The sequence below is a fragment of the Drosophila melanogaster genome, chromosome 2L (genome assembly GCF_000001215.4).
Source record: "Drosophila melanogaster chromosome 2L".
Classification (NCBI taxonomy): Eukaryota; Metazoa; Arthropoda; class Insecta; order Diptera; family Drosophilidae; genus Drosophila; species Drosophila melanogaster.
Window position 1 is genome coordinate 16165025 of NT_033779.5, and position 26138 is coordinate 16191162.

Sequence of the window (26138 nt, forward strand, 5' to 3'; positions counted from 1 at the left end):
AACAGAAAAAAAAACCGAAATAACAATATGAATTTCTCTCAGTTTGCCCCTAATTATGTGCATTTAAACACATACATATGTAAATGTTTATGCAGCCAGTAGCCAAGAGGAATGTGTTCTCACATCCTCCCATCCATATCCATAGCATAAGGACAATCTGAACGGATCTTCCTGTTCCTGTTGGCGCAGTTATGCTTCCAAGTTGGCCTCCTGTAAATATGCTACGTGTGCCGAACGAACAGACAAACAAAAGTTGCTCTTGCCTCCGGTATTCCACCGCCATAATCATATATGTATATAGATATAATTTTTGTTTTACATTTCAGTTGGGGCTTGTGAGCCTGTTTATGATTCGTGTAATTTAGGTTTTGTAGCGTTGTGTCTCGCTGTAGTGTAGTGTGTAATTAAACAACTTTTATACACGTTTGGCGAGGAAATTACAAAATTGCATTGCACCTCTTCAAAAAACAAATACAATAATGCGAAGAATTGGCATTACTTGGTAATATAGTTATTAAAAATAATAAACATATTAAATGTTTTATATTGTATATGAGAAAAGTTAAAGTACTCAAACAAAATATATAAATTTCTGTATTATTCAACAGTTTCAAAGCTAATTAAATATCTATATTACAACATAATTCATACAAATTAAGTTTACAACATCACGACTAACCAGTGTAAGTATTCGATTGCCTATTGACATTTAAAATATCCTAAAATTGCCGTTCGAATCCATTGTCTAAATACCGAAAATTTCACCAACGAGCATGGGAGTCTTTGGAAATCTCACCAATCTGACAGTTCTCGGCTGATCGTTGGCGTGAATTGGTTTGGTTCGGTTCCCGCGCCAGCGACCGTGTGTGTTCAGATTTATTTTTAAGCTGTACGCAGAAAATTCTTTTTCTGTACGGGTGAAAAAAAAATTTCAATTTCTAGTGGTTCTCTGGTGTTTTTCATTGATAATACACCAATAAAATTGATTTGATGAAGTGGAAAATGTTTACTCAAATTGGTTAAGAGTGCAAACGAGTTTAAAGTGGAAAAATATATATGTATATGAAAAATATATGTATAACGTGTGAGATAAATCTATATTATATGTTGAGCTGGCACACTTTTAGCAGCTATATATAAAAATACACATGATATAAGTGAACAAGTTCTTCAAAATGTTTCCACTTCAACAGGGTCGTAATAGTAGTAACTATTATTTAAGGAGGTTGGCAGATTCGCAGCCCAACGAATGATATGTACTAGCAGTCGAGAAGATATCTCCCAAAAAGTTTAAAAATATTAACGCCACGTATGCTGCCGTTGGATTTTTGGCTCGGATTTTCGTACGCACGACTGCTTCTCAACAAATAAAAATCGCAGCGTGTTTTTATTGTTGCCACGCGAGGGAATCGCCGAGGGATCAGCTTGTAAGTGAAATGTTCAACAAGCAGCCCCAGCAATTAACTAGATCAAGTATATACTATACATAAGTATATATTTATATATATATGAGCATCGATTTAGCAGTCTAAAGATAGCCGATAAAGTGTTCCATGTGGTGTTTTCAGGCTACAGCATTGCATATTTCAATAAGCCATGCAATTTGATTTAAGTAAAGGCAATACAATTAGGCTAAATTTAATTTCGCTGCCTGCGGATCGCTTTTGTTGTTTTTTTTTTTTCTGTTTTAAATTTTGGGGGCTACAATAGAGCCAACAGGAGCACTAACAACACTGCCGCATCGACAGATCCAACTACGTGTGCTTGGTCTAATTTTAGACCGGCGAAATAGTCTGCTGTTCTGGCCCAAAGAAATTGACCGACGAAATGCCGATCGTACACTATACCCTCACGCCCCAACCCCTTCACCCGCTGACGTATTTCTGTTGTTTTAAAAAATATTTTCCCGCACAATTCTCATTGGACACGATGAAAACTAATTTCTCGTTGAGGCGGAATAATTCAATTTTATAGTCAAAAATAATGGATGCCTCTGTTTAGGGAAGGCACACTAAAATCTTCTGACCTTCAATAAAATAATTATTAAGTTTCATGTTTGAAATTAAATTGGGCAGAATTAGTTTAGCGATAATGGTCACTGAAATGAAAGCATCTTAGGAAATCCAGGTCATTTAATTGTTTCGATAAAACGAAAAATAAATAATCACACACAAACTCATAAAAATAGCGGGAAGAGATAAACAAATCAATTAATGGTGATCAGATATTATGGGTGTATGTATATATCTACTTATAAAACGCGTAGAAAGCACAGATAATCACAACAAATTGGTTAGATGACATTTGTTAAATTAAAGAAACAAGTTGCGAACATCTATTTTCATGAAACGGCCTAAGAAGTCAACAAATCAAGAAGTCTCTTTCAGCCGGAAATATATCATTAGCCAAATTGTATATATCGTCGAGGAACACACCCATGGGAAAACCGATTTTATTTTATAACTTATGATATATTGCCAAGCGTCAGAAAAAAATTCTCAGTGACTCAGGCCGGCCCGCTGTGTAAGTGAAGTTCACCCGCGAAAGAAAAAATAATTCAGGGAAAATGGTAATTTTCAATATTTTCTCTCGAAATTTTTTGGTCTCTCGCCAACTGTCAAACATTTTCATCTGCGCATGCGTTCACCAACAACAGCTGATTGACAACAAATGTGAGTGCAAGCGGGATAAAGATACTCAATACCACAAAACTCTCGATCTATTCATAAAAGTTGATTTGCTTATGCTTAAAATATCTATAGAAAGAGAACAAAGAGAGAAAAAAAAAATAACAAAAATAGGCTAGCATAAATGTTTGCATCCCGCTTTCATTTATCGGCATTTACGTTCCGATTTCGGTTTGTTTGTAAACACAACTTTAGTGTTGAACAATACCTCTGGGATTTCCCATTTTCAAGCGATTGAATAAATACTTATATGAAACTCATATCCTGTATATTCCGAATAAACATCTCAAATAGTTAAAATGGTATCGTTATTCAAACCTCGTGCACAATTTTATGGGTTGCAAAGAAATTTTTTTGAAAATAAATGATTGATTTTATTATTTTCTTATTTTGTATAAAACCAGGTTATGTAAATATCTATAAATTTTATTTGAATATAGTTTCTCCATGAAAATGAGTTTTTGAATTCCAACGTCCTAGGAACATTTGGAATACCTAATTACACCAAACAGGCTTTTCCCAATTTTAGAACCCTTCCATCAGCAGATAAGCAAGCTCCAGATCCTAAGCTTTTCTTGGGCTAACATCAACATTTTCACGGCTGCCTCTGCGAAAAGCTGACTTTTCCTGCACAGTGTGCTTTTGTGGCTGATTCCTTAAACTTGTTCGCGTTGCTGATGGTCGCGTGTGAAAAATACAATAAAATACAACACTGAAAAGCCAGGAAAATCAAACGAACCAAGGCAATAATATCGAAATTGTAATGTGCAATGTTGATTGTCGAATAGGGGAAACTAACGACAGGTTATAGGGACACCGTGGAAAGCTGCTTTCACTTTCTTCGCAGTGAGCCATTAGAAATTTTTCACACTTTCCCATGTGTTGGTGCCGTGGTGAGCTGGTGTGTGTGCGTGTGAAGGCTATTACATATGCGGGGGTAGGTCAATCGGTCAGCTTTAACCTCTCGGAACGCAGCTAAAAACCATAGGAAGACCTGAAATACTTAATGTAATTAATATGCCAGCAAGGCAAAATAGTATCCGTACATCATTTCCCAGGCGGGCCATCAAAAGACCATGAGCAAATTAGTTTTTACTGCCAAATGCGCGCTCTTGACCCCATTTCCGTTTACAGAGTTGTTTGATATTTACCCAAATGCACAGACAAGCTGACATTCAACCGCACTAATGTGTGATTGCGATTAGCTTGTTTTTGGGAAATACTCGTACTAATAACAAAATACAAGCGCAAAAGCAATAATAATACTTTTTTTTGGTAATTTAATAAAACATGTATTTTCCTTGCTGCAAAGGCCAAAAGCTCGGCTGCAAAACGAGCTTGCCAGTTGGAGAGAAAACGGGAGAAAGTCGCTTTCTCTCAGTCAAAGTTGATTGCCCATTTGACAGTTGGGTCACAAAAAAGTCGTTGCGACAACAAAGGAAAATGTAAACATTGCGCGTGTTTTTGTTTTGATGCTCTCTCCCTCTCACATGCCACGGAAAAGTGGGTTATATATAGGTAATGCCAGGAAATGCCGATAAGTTATCATGATGGCGATGAAAATTCGTTGTCGGTGCACTCAAATGGAATTGAGTAAAATTCAATAAAGTGCTTTGTGGTCGGGGATTACCGAAAATATGTTCTAAAAACTAATTTGGGGGATGGTTAGAGAAATTTCTAGATACTTTGAATGCGATGGGTTTTCCAACTGCGAAAAAAAGTGTTCGATGTAATAAAATAATTAATGTTTTGGTGTAATTGAAAACTGTCCTCAGTGTCCTGTTGTAAAACCACATTATGCTTCAGATCTTCAATCCTCAAAACGACTCTCCACTGCAGACTAACAAACAAATGCCAAATTTTTACAATCCGCCGCTCTAAACTCGTCCAAACTAAAAACCAAAAAAACCAAACTAAAAAATACAAAAAAAAATCTAAGTCACCACCGTCGAATTTCTACAACTATTAAACCATTTTCTAAATACAAAACAAAAAGCTTTTCGCTTATTTAAGTGAGTCTGATTAAAATGTGCATGTCTGTGTGGCGACTGAGACCAAACACACCTGTTGCTGCGATGCTTTGACCGCGTTTCGCTTTTTGGCTTTTGGCAAGGAAAACGCTCAACGAATAAGGCATTTTAAAGGAAAGGCAATAAATATTGTGCGTCCGAATGAAACTTCAAATATGAATACAGGTACAAGGACTTTTTCTAATAATACCTTGAAATAAAATTGTGATATATTTGGGATAATCCATTTCGTTATAATACTGATAAGAGCTTTATGTTGCAAATTTGATTTTAATTAGAACAGTGGACTCTTTAAGCGGAGCTACTAGCCTCATGATACATTGAAACTTTATTTTAAAGAAAATAGTACTTTAAAAAGGGCATTTTATTAGTTAATAACAGCGTATGAAAGTTTTATTATGCCACTCACAAGTTACGAAAATATCTCCCCAATATCTCACAGTTTGATTACTAACTTTAATAACCTATTTCCGACCCCTGTTGTGCCACCCATTACCCCCACCGCTAATCCCGCAAGGAGATCGTAAGGAGCAAGCCTCGTTAACACCGCAACAGCAACAATCGCCGCAGCAGCCAGAGCAACAGCAACCAATTACCCGACACGATGCCTTGGATAGTTCTAGTGCTAACAATAAACTAAATCATAAACACAATAACGATAAGGATAAGGATACCACTAGCGATAAGAACTGGGAGGCGGGCAGAGATTTATTGCCGGCCAGTGTTGTCATCGTCGATGAATCATGTGCCTCGAAAAGTCAGAAACAACCAATCGAGCCGAGCATTGTTTCGCGAAGTGGAGCCACCTCCTCATCGCAACGTCGCCGGCAATTGCAATTCCAGCGACAAAAGGAGGCCAAACTTTATGACCGCGGAGATGGGGATCGGGACCGCGAACGGGAGCGGGAAGCCTCGACCTCGACCTCAACCTCGACCTCCGCCTCCACCACCACCACGAATACTGTGATGGGTGGCGGGGAGCTGGTGAACTGTATAGCCTACGATGACAACACCCTGGTCATCGAGAGGAAACCCTCGCCCTCCTCCCCGTCCACCAGCCGGCGTTATCTGAAGGCCGAAACGCCGACGCGTGGCAGTCGAAAGTACAACCGCAAGTCATCGGCTAAAAGTGATTTGGAAGTGGTCGTTGTCAAGCCGGAACACCATCATCAGCATCGATCTCCGACGATAACGCTTCCGGTTCCGGCTAACCCACTAACCACATCGGCATCGGCGGGATCCTCGCCCACGGGAGCGGGATTGGCAGCCGGATTGGGAACTGCCTCGGGAACGGTCCTGCAACAAAGGTACATACAACTCCAGCTGGAGAACGAAAAGAAATACATTTTCCATGCAATGCAAGAGTTTGATTACATGGAACAATCTAGGCGTTCTGGGGCATAGTAAGTCGGAACCAGACCCCACAATTAACTATCGTACTCCTATCGTGACTCAATGTTGTCCCTTGTGCTCGTCGTCTTATTGTGTGTCTCATGTGTCTGAAATCGCATGCCAAGTATTTAATGTGCCATTTGAAACCCGCATTAGGGCCATTGGGGATTCAAAGTTGGGCTTTAATATAATAGGCTGCCTCTGATGTCAATGCAAAAATACATTAGAGGTAAAGCTAAAATGACATGAAATTTTTGCTTTATTTTTGTATAATTTACATCATTTGCTTGTCAGAGTCTCGGAATACATCTAGGTGTTAATTTATGACGCCTTAAATTATACTGCCAAGTTAAGTCATAATAAGGTAAACATGTGGGTCATAAAAACCAGAAAAGTTTGTTTGCTTATTGAGGAAATTCCATAAACTATTGCAGTTTATCATGAGTTTACACTATTTAAACCGCAATATGTGGGAAAGAAACTTTTGGGCATCTATTCGCAAAGTAATTTTTAAATTTATTATTGTTATTATTCGGGAACAAAGTAAAAAGAATATATTTCAATTCATATTTAAGCCGCATTTTCAACTACGGAATTAAATTTGTAAAGATGTAAAGAAACATCTTATAAATTCTGAAATGGAACACTTTACAGCTAACTGTTAAATTGAAATTCAAAAGGTCACTTATTTTAAGCTAAAGTTTAACTCCAGTCCAGAAATGTACACTATTTTGCCACACCCCCACCCTGTAGAATAAATGGTTGATGGCAAGTGCATATCGAATATTTGATTAAGATAAAACATTAATTAAATGCATTTCCCTTCGTACCACGACAGCTGCAGTGCACTTGATCCGCCCGAGGATTCGAATCAGCCCAGCGGGACCAGGAGGCGACCCACCAGCACCGAGCTCGCCCTCAGCAACGTCACCAGTCAGATTGTGAACAATGCCACCTACAAGCTAGACTTCAAGCAACGTCGTCACAAAAGCAACAACGGAGGCAGTGAGTCAGGATCTCTAACCGGAATAGCCACAGGACCGGCGACAAGTCCCGCAGGACCAACAGGACCAACCAGTTCCAGCGGCAAGCGGCGCAAGTCCAGTTGCACATCCTGCGGCGGAGGTGGCATCAGTGCCCCACCCCCGAGACTAACGCCCGAGGAGGCGTGGCAACTGCAACCACAGAACAGTGTTACCAGTGCCGGCAGCACAAATAGTAGTTTCAGCAGCGGCGGCGGACGTGACGATAATAGTAGTTACAGTGCCGTCGGCGGCGATAGCAGCAGCAGCAATAGTTGCAACTGCGATATCACCGGTGATAACAGTACATTGCATGGTTTTGGCGTCGGCGACGTTTGTAGTTTCATCGCCGATTGTGACGACAATAGCGAGGACGACGACGGCGATCCGAATAACCAGGATCTCAGCTCGCAAACCCTGCGCACAGCGGCCATCGTAGCGGCAGTTGCGGCAGCAGCCAAGGAACAGGCCCAGGAGCAATCGCTCGCCGACTGCGAGAGCTTCAGCGATCGCCGGCAGGATGCCGATGAGGACGTCCGCATCATTCAGGATTGCTGCGGCGGCAACAACGACTCACTCGAAGACGTTGGCGAGGTGGACGACAACGCCGACGTTGTCGTGAGAAAGAACTCAAGGAATCGTCCCTCGATCAGAAGGACATGCAGGATAACCGAGGAGGACGACGACGAAGACGAGAACGCGGACTACGGTGATTTCGATCGGGAGGATCAAGAGCTAGACGACGAGGAGCCCGAGGGCACCACCATTGACATTGATGAGCAGGAACAGCAGCACGACCAAGGTGATTCCGCTGAAGAGGAAGACGACGACGAGGACGTCGACGAGTACTTTGAGGAGGAGGAGGACGACACGCAGGCCTTTTCGCCATTCTACTCCAGTTCCGCGGAGCTAATTGATAATTTTGGTGGCGGTGCGGGCAAGTTCTTCAACATAATGGACTTCGAGCGTGGAGCCTCCGGCGAGGGAGGCTTTTCGCCAAACGGCAACGGTGGTCCCGGCAGCGGTGATGTTTCCCGTACGGCGAGATACGACTCCGGGGAGGGGGATCTGGGCGGCGGCAACAATATCATGGGTAAGTCTCTTGCCACTTTTAAAGCATGTTTTGCAATGAACTATAAACTTATTAATGCGTTCCTTTGAAGGCATCGATTCTATGGGCATTGCAAACATTCCGGAAACCATGAACGGCACCACAATTGGACCAAGTGGAGCTGGTGGCCAAAAAGGTGGTGCTGCTGCAGGTGCCGCTGGCCAAAAGAGACAACAACGCCGTGGAAAACCGCAACCAGACAGACCACAACGAGCATTATTTTGCCTGAGCGTCAAGAATCCCCTGCGAGCCCTGTGCATTCGCATTGTGGAGTGGAAGTATCCTTTTCATTGCTAGAGTTATATCAAAAAACATTTAACTAGTAAAATCCAAACCTTGCTATTCTATCAACCTAACTTTCTATATAGTTCTTTAACAAAAACTCGTATTTCATATAGTTCTAAGATGTGAAGCCTAAATCTGGTTATCCTTAACGCTTTGACCTTTCTAGACCATTTGAGTTCCTTATTTTGTTAACCATTTTTGCCAACTGTATTGCCTTGGCTGTTTACACCCCCTATCCGGGAAGCGATTCAAACGTGACGAATCAAACCTTGGTAAGTCCTACCCACTGGCATAGGGTATTCTGAAATTATAAGAATATTATAATGGCTTACTAATGATTATGAATTTCTTTCATGTATGCGCATCCGATTCACTCATGACCTAAACTCATAAATCCACCAACGAAACTATCCTTGAAATCCAAATTCTGAATCCCTAATACAAACATAAAACACATGCACTCCAAAACAAATCAAATGATACGAAAACCAACATCGAACAACAGGAAAAAGTTGAATATGTATTCCTAGTTATATTCACAGCGGAATGTGTTATGAAAATTTTAGCATATGGTTTTGTGTTACATAATGGTGCATATCTAAGAAATGGATGGAATTTATTAGATTTTACAATTGTAGTTATAGGGTAAGCATATTAAATATACCAGTTAAAAGCGCTTAGCGCCCAGGCCCATTGCGGCCTCGTTTTAACCATTTTCTATGTTACCTTATATGCAATTCAATCGAAATTGATCAAATCAGAAAAGAAAATCGTAAAACGAAAAGAACAGCAACAAAATTATCGAAATGAAATAATGTCCAGACTGAGACACGTATGAATTTTGTATGCCATACATTTTTCCAGGGCGATAAGTACTGCACTCTCCCAATTGATGAAGGACGCCTTTGATGTTAAGGCCTTACGTGCCTTTCGAGTGCTACGTCCACTGCGACTTGTATCGGGTGTACCAAGTAAGGCCTTCATTGCACCATCGAACATATTCTAAAACGAAAGAATCCCTCCAAAATCCTCTGGCCTGGTAGAGCGGAAATCTAGGAACTACGGATGGATTCGTAGTTAAAATACAGCACAGATAAAGCACAATAATTGTTATAGCTAAACAAAAAACCTTGAAATGAAAATGCTGATTGTCCGATAGATTGTCCGAAATTTTTTCTGCTATGCTATTTTTTCTGTGACGTATTTTCTGCTGAACTTTGATTGTTCGCACTAGATTTTTAGCCGCCCACCATGCCCACAATAACCCAATCGAATATTGGCAATAAATAACGCTATTCAACAGGTCTACAGGTTGTGCTGAATTCAATTTTAAAGGCCATGGTGCCACTGTTTCACATTGCACTCCTGGTCCTATTCGTAATCATAATCTATGCGATAATTGGCCTAGAGCTCTTCTCTGGCAAATTGCACAAGGCGTGTCGCGATGAGATCACAGGTAAGCGGAGATCCCACCATCATAATCGAATCGTACAATTTTTATACGTTGTACGAATATCATTCAAATGTCTTGAATGCCACCAGATATGTCGCATTTCAAAATCAACGTCCACTGAGGTTCTATCACTAGTAGATTAGAGCGTGGAAATCGGTGGCTCTTACCACACACAAGTAAGGAAATGCCCCGATCTCCGGCTAATCTTCTAGTCAATAAACCTACAAAATCTATCAAATTGTTTGGGACAAGTTAAATATGCCAAAGAAGCGGCATATTCCGCAAACGACACTGCACAACAAGTAAACTTAAATGGCACCCCACTGAACACAACAGATTTCGCAGAGATATCACTTCATTCCATTCCATTTCATCACATTACTAATGCATGAATCCTAAACCAAACCGAATACGACAAACCGAAATATAGGTGAATACGAGGAAAACATCCGGCCCTGCGGAGTGGGCTACCAGTGTCCGCCGGGCTACAAGTGCTACGGCGGATGGGATGGACCAAACGACGGCATCACCAACTTCGACAACTTTGGCCTGGCCATGTTGACGGTGTTCCAGTGCGTCACCCTTGAGGGCTGGACTGATGTCCTTTATAGCGTAAGTGAAATAGAGATTCCAAGCAATTAAATAAAGCTTAAGAATTCGCAAGAAAGAATTTGTACCTATATCCATATTCTAACGAAATTCTATTCTTCAGATCCAAGATGCAATGGGCAGCGATTGGCAGTGGATGTACTTCATTTCCATGGTTATCCTGGGTGCCTTCTTCGTGATGAATCTGATTCTCGGTGTGTTGTCCGGTGAGTTCTCCAAGGAGCGTAACAAGGCCAAAAACCGCGGCGACTTCCAGAAGCTGCGCGAGAAGCAGCAGATCGAAGAGGATCTGCGGGGCTATCTCGATTGGATTACCCAAGCCGAGGACATTGAACCAGACGCCGTGGGAGGTCTGATATCCGATGGCAAGGGCAAGCAGCCCAACGAAATGGATTCCACCGAGAATCTGGGCGAAGAAATGCCCGAGGTCCAAATGACTGAATCACGATGGCGCAAAATGAAGAAGGACTTCGATCGAGTCAATCGTCGAATGCGAAGAGCCTGTCGCAAGGCAGTCAAGTCGCAGGCCTTCTATTGGCTCATCATCGTTTTGGTGTTTCTCAATACGGGTGTCTTGGCCACGGAACATTATGGCCAACTTGATTGGCTAGATAACTTCCAGGGTAAGTGGGAAATACAAATAAAGTGTTGCAAATAACACATCATTTTGTTACGTATTATTTTAGAGTACACCAACGTGTTCTTCATCGGACTGTTCACCTGCGAAATGTTGTTGAAGATGTACAGCTTGGGCTTTCAGGGCTACTTCGTTTCGCTGTTCAATCGTTTTGATTGTTTTGTGGTGATTGGCAGCATTACGGAAACCCTACTAACGAATACGGGAATGATGCCGCCATTGGGTGTCTCCGTGCTGCGTTGTGTACGTCTCCTGAGAGTCTTTAAAGTAACTAAGTGAGTTGAATCATTTATTAGTTGTGGCATAACTCTAAAAATATCCATTCCATTCTATACTTTTAGATACTGGCGGTCTCTCTCAAATCTCGTCGCTTCCCTATTGAACTCTATACAATCGATTGCTTCACTTTTGTTACTGCTCTTCCTATTTATTGTGATATTTGCTCTGCTGGGCATGCAAGTTTTTGGCGGTAAATTTAATTTTGATGGCAAAGAGGAGAAGTATCGAATGAACTTCGACTGCTTCTGGCAGGCTCTACTCACAGTGTTTCAGGCAAGTTAATTTGAACTTCTGGCTTTAATCGTAAAGGGCAAGATATAATGCAATTATTACAGATCATGACTGGCGAGGATTGGAATGCTGTGATGTATGTGGGCATCAATGCCTATGGCGGTGTGTCCTCCTATGGTGCCTTGGCCTGTATTTACTTTATTATTTTGTTCATATGCGGTAACTACATCCTGCTAAACGTGTTCTTGGCCATTGCTGTGGATAATTTGGCCGATGCCGACTCGCTCTCTGAGGTCGAAAAAGAAGAGGAACCTGTAAGTTTTAATTTTATTCCCTAAGGATTCTAACTAAGAACTTTATTGAATATTTCAGCACGATGAATCTGCTCAGAAAAAGTCACATAGTCCGACTCCAACAATTGATGGCATGGATGATCACCTCAGCATAGATATCGATATGGAGCAACAGGAACTGGATGACGAAGACAAAATGTATGGCGATAATATTCTATTGACTCTCAATGTTTAGATCAAAAGACGCCTGATTTGGATGATTGTAATCTTATGCCTTTATAGGGACCATGAAACATTATCAGACGAGGAAGTTCGTGAAATGTGCGAGGAGGAAGAGGAAGGTATGTATGTCATGTTCACTTCTATTAACCAACCCCTTACTAAGCTCAGTGTAAGAATTAAATATTATCTAAGAACCATATTTTAAGTACTTTAGCTTATGCTTAAACTTTATCAAGAAACTAAAACCTATCGAAACCAAATCAAAAATATTTCCTAAAACAATGCCGCCGACGCCTACATCAATGCTGCTATTTTTCGGAAACCTCGCACCCAAAAACATAAAACATAAACAAACCAAAACCATGAAAAAAACACACGACACTTGCAATTATTAATCAAAAGACTCCAATTCCGAAGTATCAGCACGTGTCACTGCACGACCCAGGCGATTATCCGAAGTCAGCATGAAGAAGACTAAAAAGCCCATCCCGCGAGGCAGTGCCTTTTTCATTTTCAGTTACACGAACAGGTAATTCAATCAAGCAATCAATCAAACGATCCATCAGCGATCGACATACTACAGAAACAACACTCGCACACCCTTTAATATGGTCCATGTGTTTTGTGATTGGAGTTACGTTATCTTACACTGGTTTTCAACCGTTTGTTCTTCGCATGTGACAAACAATCGATAATAATTCTAAATCGAGCTGTATTTAAAGCGTATTACGAATGTATATAATTTGTATTATTTTTAGTTTCGATAAAACCCAATACGACGATGATCATTTGTTTTATTTATTTAATTCTCATTGGTTTTGCATTTTGCTATTAAGGTTGGCCAACTTTAAGTATCAATATTTTTTCACTCTTTCTGTTTAATGGAAGTATAATAATAATAAGTATATGTAGGTACAAACTACGAACTTCAAATGAAATACATTTTTTAATAAGAACCTAAGTTTATTTTTAAGGTACTTGTAGTTAAAATGTACAAATCGTTTTTGGACAAATTCTTATAAATGTGTTTATTATTTTTTCCAAATTGGCAACTTACATATATATACGTAATATATGATAAAATTTGTATTGCATATAGTGGATGAAGAAGGCATGATTACAGCACGACCCCGACGTATGTCTGAGGTTAATACGGCAACGAAAATTCTACCCATACCGCCGGGCACATCATTTTTTCTTTTCTCACAAACGAACAGGTTTTTATGTTTGAGTTTTATTTTTCCCCCAAATATTGAAAGTGTCCGAAAATACTATATATATATATATATATTTGTGTGTATGTGTGCGTGCGCGTAGATTATTTTTTTTTAAAACATAATTTCAATAATCATGTATTTGTCCTTTTGTTTAACCATGTTTTGTATATTGTCATAAGAAATAATATACGGTTTTATTTTGAGTTTGATTAGACTATAGAAATCCATTATGGTAGAAAAAATTTATTTCCACTCTTAGCTGCTTTTTATTCCATAATTTCGTTTATAACTTGAATTGTAAAACTTCTAACTGCATGCTAAAAATATCTTTGTTTTTTCTGTGATTTTACTTTTGTGATTTATAAAACTTTGAGAGCACGTTTCTTAACACTCTGCTCTATGATATTTCAACAGATTTCGCGTCTTCTGCCACTGGCTTTGCAATCACAGCAATTTCGGCAACATTATCCTGTGTTGCATTATGTTTTCATCGGCTATGTTGGCAGCAGAGAATCCTCTGAGAGCCAATGATGACCTGAATAAAGTAAGTAGCTCCAGTTCCGATCAAAACTAATAAATCAGCGTCAAATGAACTAAAAAGACTTGTAAGTTACGATTGAAAATCGCAAAGTGCATATATTAGTTTTCACCTCTAGTAGAAACACGTTCCATTCGATGTTCTTCACAACTGTCCATTTGTTTTTGCAGGTGCTCAATAAATTTGATTATTTTTTCACGGCAGTTTTCACAATAGAACTGATTCTGAAATTGATTTCATACGGCTTCGTATTACACGACGGAGCCTTTTGCAGATCCGCATTTAATCTATTAGATTTACTTGTGGTCTGCGTGTCATTGATTTCTCTAGTGTCCAGGTAAACGATAATCCATATAACTACTCTAACCCAGTAGTTGTGATACTAATTACTTCTGGAACATAAACTATAACGTCGATTTCAACTGCAGTTCGAATGCGATTTCAGTCGTGAAAATTCTACGTGTGCTCCGTGTTTTAAGGCCACTCAGAGCCATTAATCGTGCCAAGGGACTGAAGGTAAGAATTCATTCAAAACCTCTTCAATTTCGCTTCCTACTTTCTGACACATAATAAAATGCTTCAACAGAAAATTGTTGTACTTCTTCTTTGAGTTTCAGTTTTATTATTTCAATTTTTAGTTCATTACGAAGAGCACAATCAATGACAATATTTATCTCAAACTAATATGCAAGTTAAACATTTTAAATGATAATAATCCCAAGAATCTTGGGCCTTCAATTAACTTTAGAGTAAGCCAAACAAAAAACCTTGAAATGCTGGGTGTAGGGTGCACCTCAATAAAGTTATGAAAATATAAATTAAGCAATATAAAAAGTATATTCATGAACTACACACAGCTGACAAATATATTTCTTGATTTCGAGTTTTACTCGTAACACCCTAACGAAAATGGGCGTGGAATAGGAATGTATGGGCGTGGCTTGGGCATAGTGAACTCTATGTAATAACCCCTGATACTAAAAACACATGGCCAGCAATATGTTCGCGCAAAATATGGAAGTCAGAAGCCAAACATGCCTTAATATAATTAGACTTATATATTAAATAGTGTTTTTATTATAACTATATATCGTCGTATCACATACAGCATGTTGTTCAATGTGTCATAGTCGCTGTTAAGACTATCGGAAATATTGTGCTCGTCACATGCCTACTGCAGTTCATGTTTGCCGTAATAGGAGTCCAATTGTTTAAGGTATGATTTTAATTTTAAGTTCCCAATAGGATAGTATTTTATTAAGAACTCAAGCGTAGGGAAACACTCCTCATTAATAATTAGAGCAACAATTTAGTATCCTTTAAAGGATATCGAATATATAGCATTTAAGAATCTGTACAAAATATTTCAGAACCAAACTACCGCATGGAACTTCCATTGACTTAATAATATAAGTTTTCGACAAAAAGTTCTAAGTTAATTTAATTACTATACATACAGCCTTGTTAAAAAAATAGTTCAGTTTCTTCTTAAAATTTTAAAAATTCATGTTTATTATTGGGTGTAAGAACGAGCATTTTCTAAAAACCTTGCTAACCTTGTTGTTGTTTAAAATACAATTTTTGTTTGGATTTTCTGCTACTAATAATGTCTAAAAGCTTATTAATTTGTTATGGGTTTCAAACATGTTGACTAATTTTCGTTTACTTTTGACTAAGAAAGTTAAATTGTACATATCAACAACTTTTGCTGGCTAGTATTGCTTATTAATGCTCAGCATAATATATTTAAAATCAAGTCGGAAACAAAGATAAAGCAGGAAATAGTCTTATATTGGAAAAATATTACTTCAAAATAAATAGAACGTTATAGTCTTGTAGCAGGGATAAGAACTAAAAATTTACAATATATAATTCTAAGGACTCGTAGCATCCAGTTTTCGCAATCGTAACACAACTCACACAACTTAATACACATTATGCCATTTATTATACTATCAAATCTTATATATTCCACACCCATTTTCTGCGTTTGTACACGTCTAATGCAACAAATTCACAATATATATCGAAAAGCGATCATGAGCACACTTACACATACAGTACTATACGCTATATACCTAATAGCACACACATCAGCACATGAGTTTCGGGTTTTAGCCATTAGCTACAAATCAGCAACCTACCTTGCACCCTAGCATCAAGGCCAATCCCCGGTGTAAAGTTTGCCCTAAGTTTACGGACCATCAGTAACAACAACTCACAACTGCATTAAGATTGTAAACAACCTATTGAATCCACTGTAAAGTTAACCATAAGTTTTAAATATATCTGTATACAAAGTTGTTCTAAGATGTTTCTTGCATTTCATAGATAACTCTTACTATGGATTCATAAAATAAGAATTTGAAGTGTTATTTTTGATTTTTTTTATTATCTTTACCTTGTTAAGATAAACGTTTTGATTTTATTTATAATTGTATTTTCTGTTTTATTATTTTTTCTGTAATTGTAAAAAATATAATCAAATATCACAAGATTTCCCAATATTTTAAACGTATTTTCTTCCCTTTTTCTCTCCTTGAACGTGTTTCGGTTGTTTTGAATTGAATTTTGCGAACCAAAAAAATGTCGTGTTTTAAATACTGATATAATGGCAACAAATTCATTTGATATCATCCACCAAATTGGTTCTGAAAAACCACACAAATTCTTGAATTAAAAATGAAATTATATTTCCTATTGTCATTCATACGTCAAAAATTCGAATAATAAACCAATTGGCCTACACTGATAAACAATTAAACTTCTGCAGTATGTGGTCAAATGCGTTGTAGTCGCAATCAAAACCATTGGTAATATCATGTTGGTGACATATTTGTTACAATTCATGTTCGCTGTTATTGGAGTACAACTCTTTAAGGTAATTTCTTTTGAATTATATATAAAAGTCATTGGTAAAGGGTATCTGAAGACAGCTTTAAGTGTGCGCTTTTATTTTTTAAAGGACCAACTATAAATAAAGAAAAATTGCGGCTTACTCTGTGTGTGCTTTGAATTTTGTAGATTCTTTTCGGTATTTGTGCGTAGGGTAATTCTGTATTGAAAGGTAACTATTTTCGGTGTTCTATTTTTGAATTTGACTAAATAGAAACCTTTCTTCAAAGAAAAGTCTAAGTCAAGTTTCTTTCACAATTTCTTCATATCAGAAAATATTCGCTTCGCAATAGCTTGGTAAACGAAACAAAATTTCGAAGCTTTACCACCCAGCTCAGTTCAGTTCCAAGCTTTCCAAACTAACCTCTCAGGCAAAGTTAGCTCGCTCCTTGCCAACCCAATGTAATATATTTATATATTTTCCAACGTATGTAACAATGTTTTTCAACCCAATAACCCTTGTTGGCGTCCCGTCTGTAAATAATGCTCTGTCCAATATAAAAAAAAAAAACTAAAACCTTTGTCGTCCATCCAAAAATTTTGAGCAGTGTATGTAAATGTGTTTGCATATGAAACACCCTGTAACTGTGTGCATACTTTTAAGCAAACATATGTAGAACTAGATAGTTTATCAAAGTAAAGCTTTTTTTGAACTAGGTATTAGATAATAGTCAGTACAATAAAGCAGTTTTAATGTTTGTGAACCATGGGAAAGCAAACTCTATCGATTATTACTTAACGTTGAGATTGCTTTCCTTAACATATCACCTATACCATTTCATTCGCTAATACCTGACTATCTTCTCGCCCCCTGACGTTCCAAATCATTTCCAAAACCCCAAACCAAAAACAGGGCAAATTTTTCAAGTGCACTGATGGTTCCAAAATGACTCAAGATGAATGCTAGTAAGTATGCTTTTTTTTTGTTAGTTATTGGATTCGTTTTAATAAAAATACAATTTTTCAGCGGAACCTATCTGGTCTATGATGATGGCGATGTTCATAAGCCGCGACTCAGGGAACGGGAATGGAGTAACAATCGCTTCCACTTCGATGATGTGGCCAAGGGCATGTTGACTTTGTTCACGGTGTCCACATTTGAGGGCTGGCCAGGGTAAGTGACTACTGACTAGATACTATTTTTCAGAGTCATTTTCATATATAATTTAATATTCCAGTTTGCTGTATGTTTCAATTGATTCGAATAAGGAAAACGGCGGTCCAATACACAACTTCCGTCCGATCGTAGCTGCCTACTATATAATCTACATTATTATTATTGCCTTCTTCATGGTGAACATATTCGTCGGTTTCGTTATCGTCACTTTCCAAAATGAGGGTGAACAGGAATATAAGAATTGTGATCTGGATAAGAATCAGCGCAATTGCATAGAATTTGCCTTGAAAGCGAAACCCGTTAGACGCTATATACCAAAGCATGGTATACAATATAAGGTCTGGTGGTTCGTCACGTCGTCATCCTTCGAGTACACAATATTCATACTGATCATGATAAACACGGTAACGCTGGCTATGAAGTTTTACAATCAGCCGCTGTGGTACACGGAACTTTTAGATGCCTTAAATATGATATTTACGGCGGTGTTTGCTTTGGAATTTGTCTTTAAATTAGCCGCGTTTCGATTTAAGGTGAGAAGTGTTAAGTGATATCTAATTGATACTAATCTTTTTATCACAATACAGAACTACTTTGGAGATGCTTGGAACGTATTCGATTTTATCATCGTTTTAGGCAGTTTCATAGACATTGTCTACTCTGAAATTAAGGTTCTTAAATTCATGACCTTGAAAAATCGCAGTAATAATCATAAAATATTTGCAGAGCAAGGATACTTCTCAGATAGCAGAATGTGACATAGTAGAGGGCTGCAAATCCACCAAGAAATCAGTGAGTTTATCAAAAATTGTCTTATTATATGTAGTTAAAAAACACACTATTTCAGGCTGGTTCAAATTTAATATCCATCAATTTCTTCCGACTGTTCCGAGTTATGCGACTCGTCAAGCTTCTCAGCAAAGGCGAAGGCATTCGAACATTACTGTGGACTTTTATCAAATCCTTCCAGGCACTGCCCTACGTAGCCCTGCTAATTGTGCTTCTATTTTTCATTTATGCGGTTGTGGGGATGCAAGTATGTCTTATGTTTTAACATTTTTGTAGAGATACCAATTATAAACTGTATATTTGCAGGTGTTCGGCAAAATTGCTCTAGATGGTGGAAACGCCATCACGGCCAATAACAATTTCCAAACGTTCCAGCAGGCTGTTTTAGTACTCTTCCGATCGGCCACCGGAGAAGCTTGGCAGGAAATTATGATGTCCTGCTCGGCGCAACCGGATGTGAAGTGCGATATGAATTCAGATACGCCGGGAGAACCATGCGGTTCCTCAATAGCCTATCCGTACTTTATTTCCTTCTATGTTCTCTGCTCGTTTTTGGTAAGAATGCAAAACAGATTAAGATTATGAAATCATATTATCATAATATGTCCATCTCAGATTATTAATCTTTTCGTGGCCGTCATTATGGACAACTTTGACTATCTGACTCGTGATTGGTCGATTTTGGGTCCCCACCACCTGGACGAGTTTATTCGCCTTTGGAGCGAATACGATCCGGATGCAAAGGGACGCATCAAACACTTGGATGTGGTCACATTGCTGAGAAAGATCTCCCCACCACTTGGCTTCGGCAAACTGTGTCCACATAGAATGGCCTGCAAGCGACTGGTTTCCATGAACATGCCTCTTAACTCAGATGGAACGGTTCTCTTCAATGCCACACTGTTTGCTGTGGTCCGCACTTCGCTGAGCATCAAAACTGACGGTAATATCGATGATGCCAACTCCGAGCTGCGCGCCACTATCAAGCAGATCTGGAAGCGTACCAATCCGAAGCTTCTGGATCAGGTTGTACCACCGCCGGGCAACGATGACGAGGTGACCGTCGGCAAGTTCTACGCCACATATCTAATTCAGGACTACTTCCGGCGCTTCAAGAAGCGCAAGGAACAGGAGGGCAAGGAGGGTCATCCGGACAGCAATACAGTCACGCTGCAGGCCGGCTTGCGAACCCTACACGAAGTGTCCCCAGCTCTAAAGAGAGCCATCTCCGGCAATCTCGACGAGCTGGACCAGGAGCCGGAGCCCATGCATCGTGTAAGTTAGCAATTAAGTTAATATTATATTAATATTACTTTTGTATATATTTTAACATAAACATTTCTCCCAACTATTTCTTGCAGCGTCATCATACGCTTTTCGGCAGCGTGTGGTCATCGATCCGCCGACATGGAAACGGAACCTTCAGGCGAAGTGCCAAGGCAACTGCTTCGCAGAGCAACGGAGCCTTGGCGATCGGTGGATCAGCGTCCGCGGCCTTGGGTGTGGGCGGTAGCTCGCTGGTCCTGGGAAGCAGCGATCCCGCTGGCGGGGATTATCTGTACGACACTCTGAACCGCAGCGTAGCCGACGGAGTGAACAATATAACGCGGAACATAATGCAGGCCCGTTTGGCGGCAGCCGGAAAGCTGCAGGACGAACTGCAGGGGGCAGGAAGTGGCGGAGAGCTAAGGACATTCGGCGAGAGCATATCCATGCGACCGCTGGCCAAAAATGGAGGCGGAGCGGCCACTGTGGCCGGAACACTGCCGCCTGAGGCGAATGCCATTAACTATGAGTGAGTATGCGGGGGTGGAGGATTTCACAGGAGAAGCGGTCTGTAGGCCAATTTTTAAGTTGTCACCTAGCCAAACATCCAAAAAAAAAAGATATTTAAAAACACGAAGCTCCATTACCATAATACTCGTTACTATGGCTTGCTGTTTAGTGAGTTTATCCATATTCTTATTGCCAACAATTAGCGTTTTCTGTTTTGTGGCATTTTGTTTGGTCACCTAGTGAAGAGCGCCCTAAAGTTTGTAATGGACAAAAGGAGCCGAGCCAAGCTCAACAACTGACTTGGCACCACCAAAATAAATACGAGTTTTCAATTAGTTGACTTAGCAAACTTAGTTGCAATCACAAAAAATACGTTAAATGCATACTTGTTGCCACATAAACTAGTGGATCTCAAGACAAATGATACAGAAACGATCAACCTATTGAGCAAAAAAGCAAAACATAAACCAAACTTTTACTCAATCCCCGAACATTAATTTCAGCAACCGCAATCGTGGTATTTTATTGCATCCATATAACAATGGTAAGCCTAAAATGCTGCAAATTGCAATAATAAAATTAAAACAAATAAAAACATAACAAAAAAACAACTACAGCAGTAATTGCAACAGCAACAACCAAATGCACTCCTTTTTATTAACATTATTTAATGTGTTTTATATTTTATTCCTTTTTAACCGGACAAAATTCTAAAAAAAATTCCGATCAAATTGGTTCGTTTGTTGTTTTTATACACACCAAATTTGACCCTAACAAAAAAGCAACAACAATTTATTATAACACCAATCTAATTGTTTACGAAATGATTTGTTTTGTTTTACATTCGATTACGTAGCTGCTGCATTCCTATTAAACATATTGCAAATTAAAATGATGTACAGATTCTCGACCACTGCGTTCTCAGATTTGTTATTGCCTGCGGCATGTAAAAATGTTCAATACGACTTTTCGGGTCAATTGCAATATCATAAACTAATCAGTTGAGGCGGCCAAATGTTATATGTTCTTATTGTGTTTACCTGGCTGTTTTCTAATTGGGACCAAATTACATTAATTGAATCGAAAATGAAATTGTCATTATGTTTCACATCATTGTAGTACACATCGATTAGATTTTAAACCTAAATAGAATAGTAATTGTAGAACAAACTCGTAGCTTAGTAATATTGAGTGCAGCTTTATTTACAGCTAATAATTATATAGAACTATAGAAACGCTTCCGCTGCATTATAGTTAAAATCGAGCCAAACACACAAAAACATACATAAAGCCATTACCTTAAGAATTTATATAATTTCAGAAGAGGAAAATCACAGGTAAAAACGTATATTACGTGTTTTAAGGGGGAAAAGGATAATTTATCCGTGACATTAAAATCGCATTAGATCGGAATGCTTGGTTTTTGAACAGATTTATAATTTGGTGAAGTATTTTTGTTTGATTTAATGAAAGAGTTTTTTTTTCTTTTTTCCTATGATGCAGAAAAAGAATGAATTTGATTCTTAAATTGGCTAATCTATCTTAAATACTATCGATACCAATCTTTCCTTTCAAACTTCCGATAGCTATTGTGTTACCCACAACTTAACTGAACATAAAAACCCATTTCGAAAATTAGATCTTCCCATTATAATAACCACTATTAACCTTAGCGTATGTGGCTCCTTTTGTTAATTACAAACTAATAAACGGAACTAACCCATCAAGAATCATACATTTTCAAGAAGAACAAATTCGCCAAGACAGGATATTTTTAAAACCAGTCAATTGTGTCTGCTAAAGTAATTTGTTTTTATAACTCTTTCTCACAAACATTTTTATTATAGCATAAGTGATTCGAGTTTAAAAACCACCGAGTGCTGAGTCTCGAACCCTGACCAAATTCTTCAGTATCCAAAGAGTCTGCAAAGAGTTCGAATCAAGACTGGTTTCCCTTTCCAAATGGGACTCCTTCCCAAAACGTTTTCATTTTTGTTTCATTATTTTCTGTTCAATTTAAAATGCGCAAGAGAGAAGCAATTGAAACATTCCGTTGTCGCTAAAAATTATGATATTTCGTGAGTTCCTATATGAAAGTTCCCTGATAACAATATGGATTTAATGACATAACACCTACAACAAGAACAACAAACTACAACAAGTACCAGAAACAACTTTAGCAACAACTATCGTTTAACACGCAACAACAGCAACAGAGAGAGAGAGAACGAACGTAATTAAACGCAAGCCCAAAGCAAACCCGATATCGATGTCTATATATTCAATATATATAAAATTTCTTATATATATTTATTTTAAAAAGCCGTGATGTTGTGCCCATCTACTCATAAGCCTTGGCCTTGGCTTTATCGAGCCATATCCCTTACAAAAGTGTGTGCCTTGCGACCATATAAACCACATCTTACCACATATAATACTAACCAAAAACCGAATACTCAATTTGTATAACCAAGCTGCGAATCTGAACGTTGTCATCGTTGTAATTGTTACAGAAATATACTCGTACGTTTATGTTATCCTATGCTATGCGTAAAAAAAAAAAAATCTGCCAGAAAGTGTATTCCAAAAGTTCACTATTGTCTCTCAGTATTGTATTGTTGTCGCTTCCTTTTCTTTTCTTTTTTTGTGTGGGAACCATTGTCAACGGATTTGGGGCCTTGGGTATTTCACATCCTTTATACGAACATTAACTAACACACTGTGAATACAAAACATGCGAAAAAATTACCATAAAAGACCATGCTTAGATGCTCCGCCTGCATTGTTTATAGAAAGTCTAGCTAAATTGCGTATAAATGTTGCCTAGTAATTTTGGAGAACATTGAGCTTTGCCCTTATCTAACCAATAACTGCTTGCTTAATTTAGAAACAAACTTATAATTTTAATTGTGCTTATGATATTAACAATGTATGCAGATCGTGTATAAAGAGCTTGCAATGTCGAATGCTTAACTAACCCATAACAGTAATCATAATTATAAACAAAATAATAAAGCTTGATGATCATTGTAAGGTAAAAAGAGCATGTAAATTTCTCTTAAGCGAATAGTGATTTGATTGAACTGCATTTTATTGGAAAAACTTAAATATTCTCGTAAACTTATGTTATTTTTCACATTGTATAACATTACAAAATATATATTTGAAATAAAACCTTTAGTTTTTGTCTTGTAAATAAGTTAAATAAATGATCAGTTTATAGATCATAATATATAGATATTTGAGTTAATATATTTTAAAGTGTAGGGTAGATTGACTTAGAGCTTTAAGAATAAATACCTGGATCATCAAGCTCAAATAAAGCGTGTATAAAAATCATGCATTTATCCACACCAAAACGATTAAATTGATTTACAATTTAAATTTAAAATTTTCTTATTTTATGCAAACGTGCAGTCTACGCACCCAATGGTGCTCTTCCTGGCCACGAACGCATGATCCAATCGACACCAGCTAGTCCCTACGATCAGCGTCGTTTACCAACTTCATCTGATATGAACGGTCTAGCCGAATCATTGATTGGAGGGGTAAGTACTTACATACATTACATTAGAAATTAGCATAATGGATTTCAAATTTTAGGTACTCGCCGCTGAGGGATTGGGTAAATACTGCGACTCCGAGTTCGTGGGGACTGCTGCACGGGAGATGCGCGAGGCGCTGGACATGACGCCCGAGGAAATGAACCTGGCCGCCCACCAGATCCTCTCTAACGAGCACTCGCTGAGTCTGATCGGCAGTAGCAATGGTAGCATCTTCGGTGGATCCGCCGGTGGCCTGGGAGGGGCTGGATCTGGAGGTGTGGGTGGATTGGGCGGTAGTAGCAGCATTCGCAACGCTTTCGGCGGAAGCGGAAGTGGACCGTCCTCACTGTCGCCGCAACATCAGCCTTACTCGGGCACTCTGAACTCACCACCGATTCCGGATAATCGTCTGAGACGTGTTGCCACAGTCACGACCACAAACAATAACAATAAGTCCCAAGTTAGCCAAAACAATTCGAATAGCTTAAATGTTAGGGCTAATGCCAATAGCCAAATGAACATGTCACCAACTGGACAACCAGTGCAGCAACAATCGCCGCTAAGAGGACAGGGCAATCAGACTTACTCCTCATAGCACCCACATTGTAAGCTATACATACAGAATGTCTTCTTGATGGAACTTTAAGTGTGCATTCAGCGCAAGCTGAGGTTTATTGGCTAATTTATTTGTTATTTTTAGCGAAGAAAAACACATTAGTCTTAGCATCGGGAATTGTTATATTTGAATTGTTCGCACACACACAAGCGGGAACCAAACCAACAAAACTTGTATAACTTGTATAAAGAAAATCAGCTAATTGTATATGTATAAATATATTAATGTTTTTGCCTTTTTGAGAAATCTATCGTGGGCCTTCGTCCTCTAACGAGCCAGAAAACCAAAAAACCAACAACACTAAACTGAACAAATTAAGGAAAAATGTATATTTTTGGATAAAAAAAAAAAAGAAAAGAGGAAACCAACCTAAACTGATAACGTTTAACTTCTAATTAGAAATATAGATCAAAACCAAAAATATATAAATAAAAACCACACCAATATAATTGATTAGGTAATAATCACCAAAACGGAAATGAAATAATTATACATTAACATTGAACATTACATTATTGAGAGCGACAGTGTAATTACCTATTTCGATTTAGACGCATTTTATTTTTTAAGTATTTAAAATATGAACAATTTACGATAAAAGGAATTGTTTACTATATATGTAGCAGACATACATATATGTATAAAATTCATAAATGTAATAGCATAATTTCAAACTGAACGAGAGTCCCAAGCCCCTTAAAAAGTAATGTAAACTGAATTTTAATTGTTATGATTGAATTTTTACAATAAAACCGAGAAAATGTGAGAAAATAAAAACAGAGTTTCATAAAAACCATTAATTCCTTTTCTTTCTAAATCTCCATTTGCAGGAAGTGTTTGTTCTTGATAATAATCACTATCCATCTATCGATCTATTCACGACCGATATGGAGAACAAAATAAGTAAAATTTTGGGATTGAGTACTTATTTCTTTATCATTTCTCTTGCCAATGAGGCATATATTTAAAAACGTAAAAAATCCAAAAAGGGGAAAAGGAAAAACAAGCCAGTTCAAAATCGATTTTGGCTCCCAGATAATATCAAAAAGCATTTTTGTGTATAAAAACAAACTAATTTAAATATAGTTCTGGCGGTGAAAGCAACTTCAAAGTGACCTTCTGACTTTTCTTTCTTTCTTTTTTTCAAAAAGTCCCGAGAGCGCGCACGTGTTAATCTGCCACACAAAGGATTTAGAGTGCCTCCACCACAAGGAACAATAAAAAATAAACAAATAAGCCGGGGAACAACAGCAGGAGAAGCAGCAGCAGCAGCAGTAGCAGCACCAGTCGAAAGTAGCTAGAATATTGCCATCGATTTTCTGTCTGGTGCATTTTCTTAACGCCACTTGCCCAGGCCCTGTTTTCCCCAATTTTCCCGCTTCTTTCTATGCTTT

General features: G+C 38.3%; 1 protein-coding gene and 1 non-coding gene across 12 annotated transcripts; one reads left to right on the forward strand and one right to left on the reverse strand.

Annotated features, from left to right (window-relative positions):
- The first annotated feature begins 806 nt into the window (after nt 1-806).
- On the forward strand, nt 807-25516 carry Ca-alpha1D (Ca[2+]-channel protein alpha[[1]] subunit D). Of its 10 annotated transcripts, NM_165146.2 has the most exons (34): nt 3322-3447; nt 4463-4882; nt 5235-6024; nt 6948-8224; nt 8295-8520; nt 8694-8799; nt 9033-9172; nt 9392-9498; nt 9831-9983; nt 10411-10592; nt 10693-11212; nt 11276-11501; nt 11568-11778; nt 11841-12050; nt 12109-12227; nt 12312-12370; nt 13351-13468; nt 13883-14012; nt 14177-14343; nt 14435-14522; nt 15115-15222; nt 16780-16887; nt 17755-17807; nt 17869-18015; nt 18080-18551; nt 18606-18689; nt 18745-18810; nt 18866-19054; nt 19114-19362; nt 19423-20082; nt 20169-20602; nt 21087-21127; nt 24001-24131; nt 24187-25055. In NM_165146.2, exons 2-34 carry the CDS (start codon nt 4873-4875, stop codon nt 24721-24723), a joined length of 8118 nt encoding a protein of 2705 aa, NP_723952.2. In that variant the 5' UTR covers nt 3322-3447; nt 4463-4872; the 3' UTR covers nt 24724-25055. The 10 variants fall into 10 exon arrangements, with proteins under 10 accessions (NP_001260485.1, NP_001260484.1, NP_001260481.1 ...); NM_001273556.1 differs by lacking the exons at nt 3322-3447; nt 4463-4882; nt 5235-6024 and adding exons at nt 807-911; nt 1194-1427 and having other exon boundaries at nt 24187-25516; NM_134429.3 differs by lacking the exon at nt 16780-16887 and having other exon boundaries at nt 3322-3533; nt 24187-25516.
- Nucleotides 13294-14164, reverse strand: asRNA:CR43806 (antisense RNA:CR43806). 2 transcript variants are annotated; one of them, NR_133084.1, is made up of 2 exons: nt 14119-14164; nt 13294-14061 (listed from the first exon to the last, which is right to left on the reverse strand). The 2 variants fall into 2 exon arrangements; NR_073789.2 differs by having other exon boundaries at nt 13698-14061.
- Nucleotides 25517-26138: the final 622 nt, after the last annotated feature.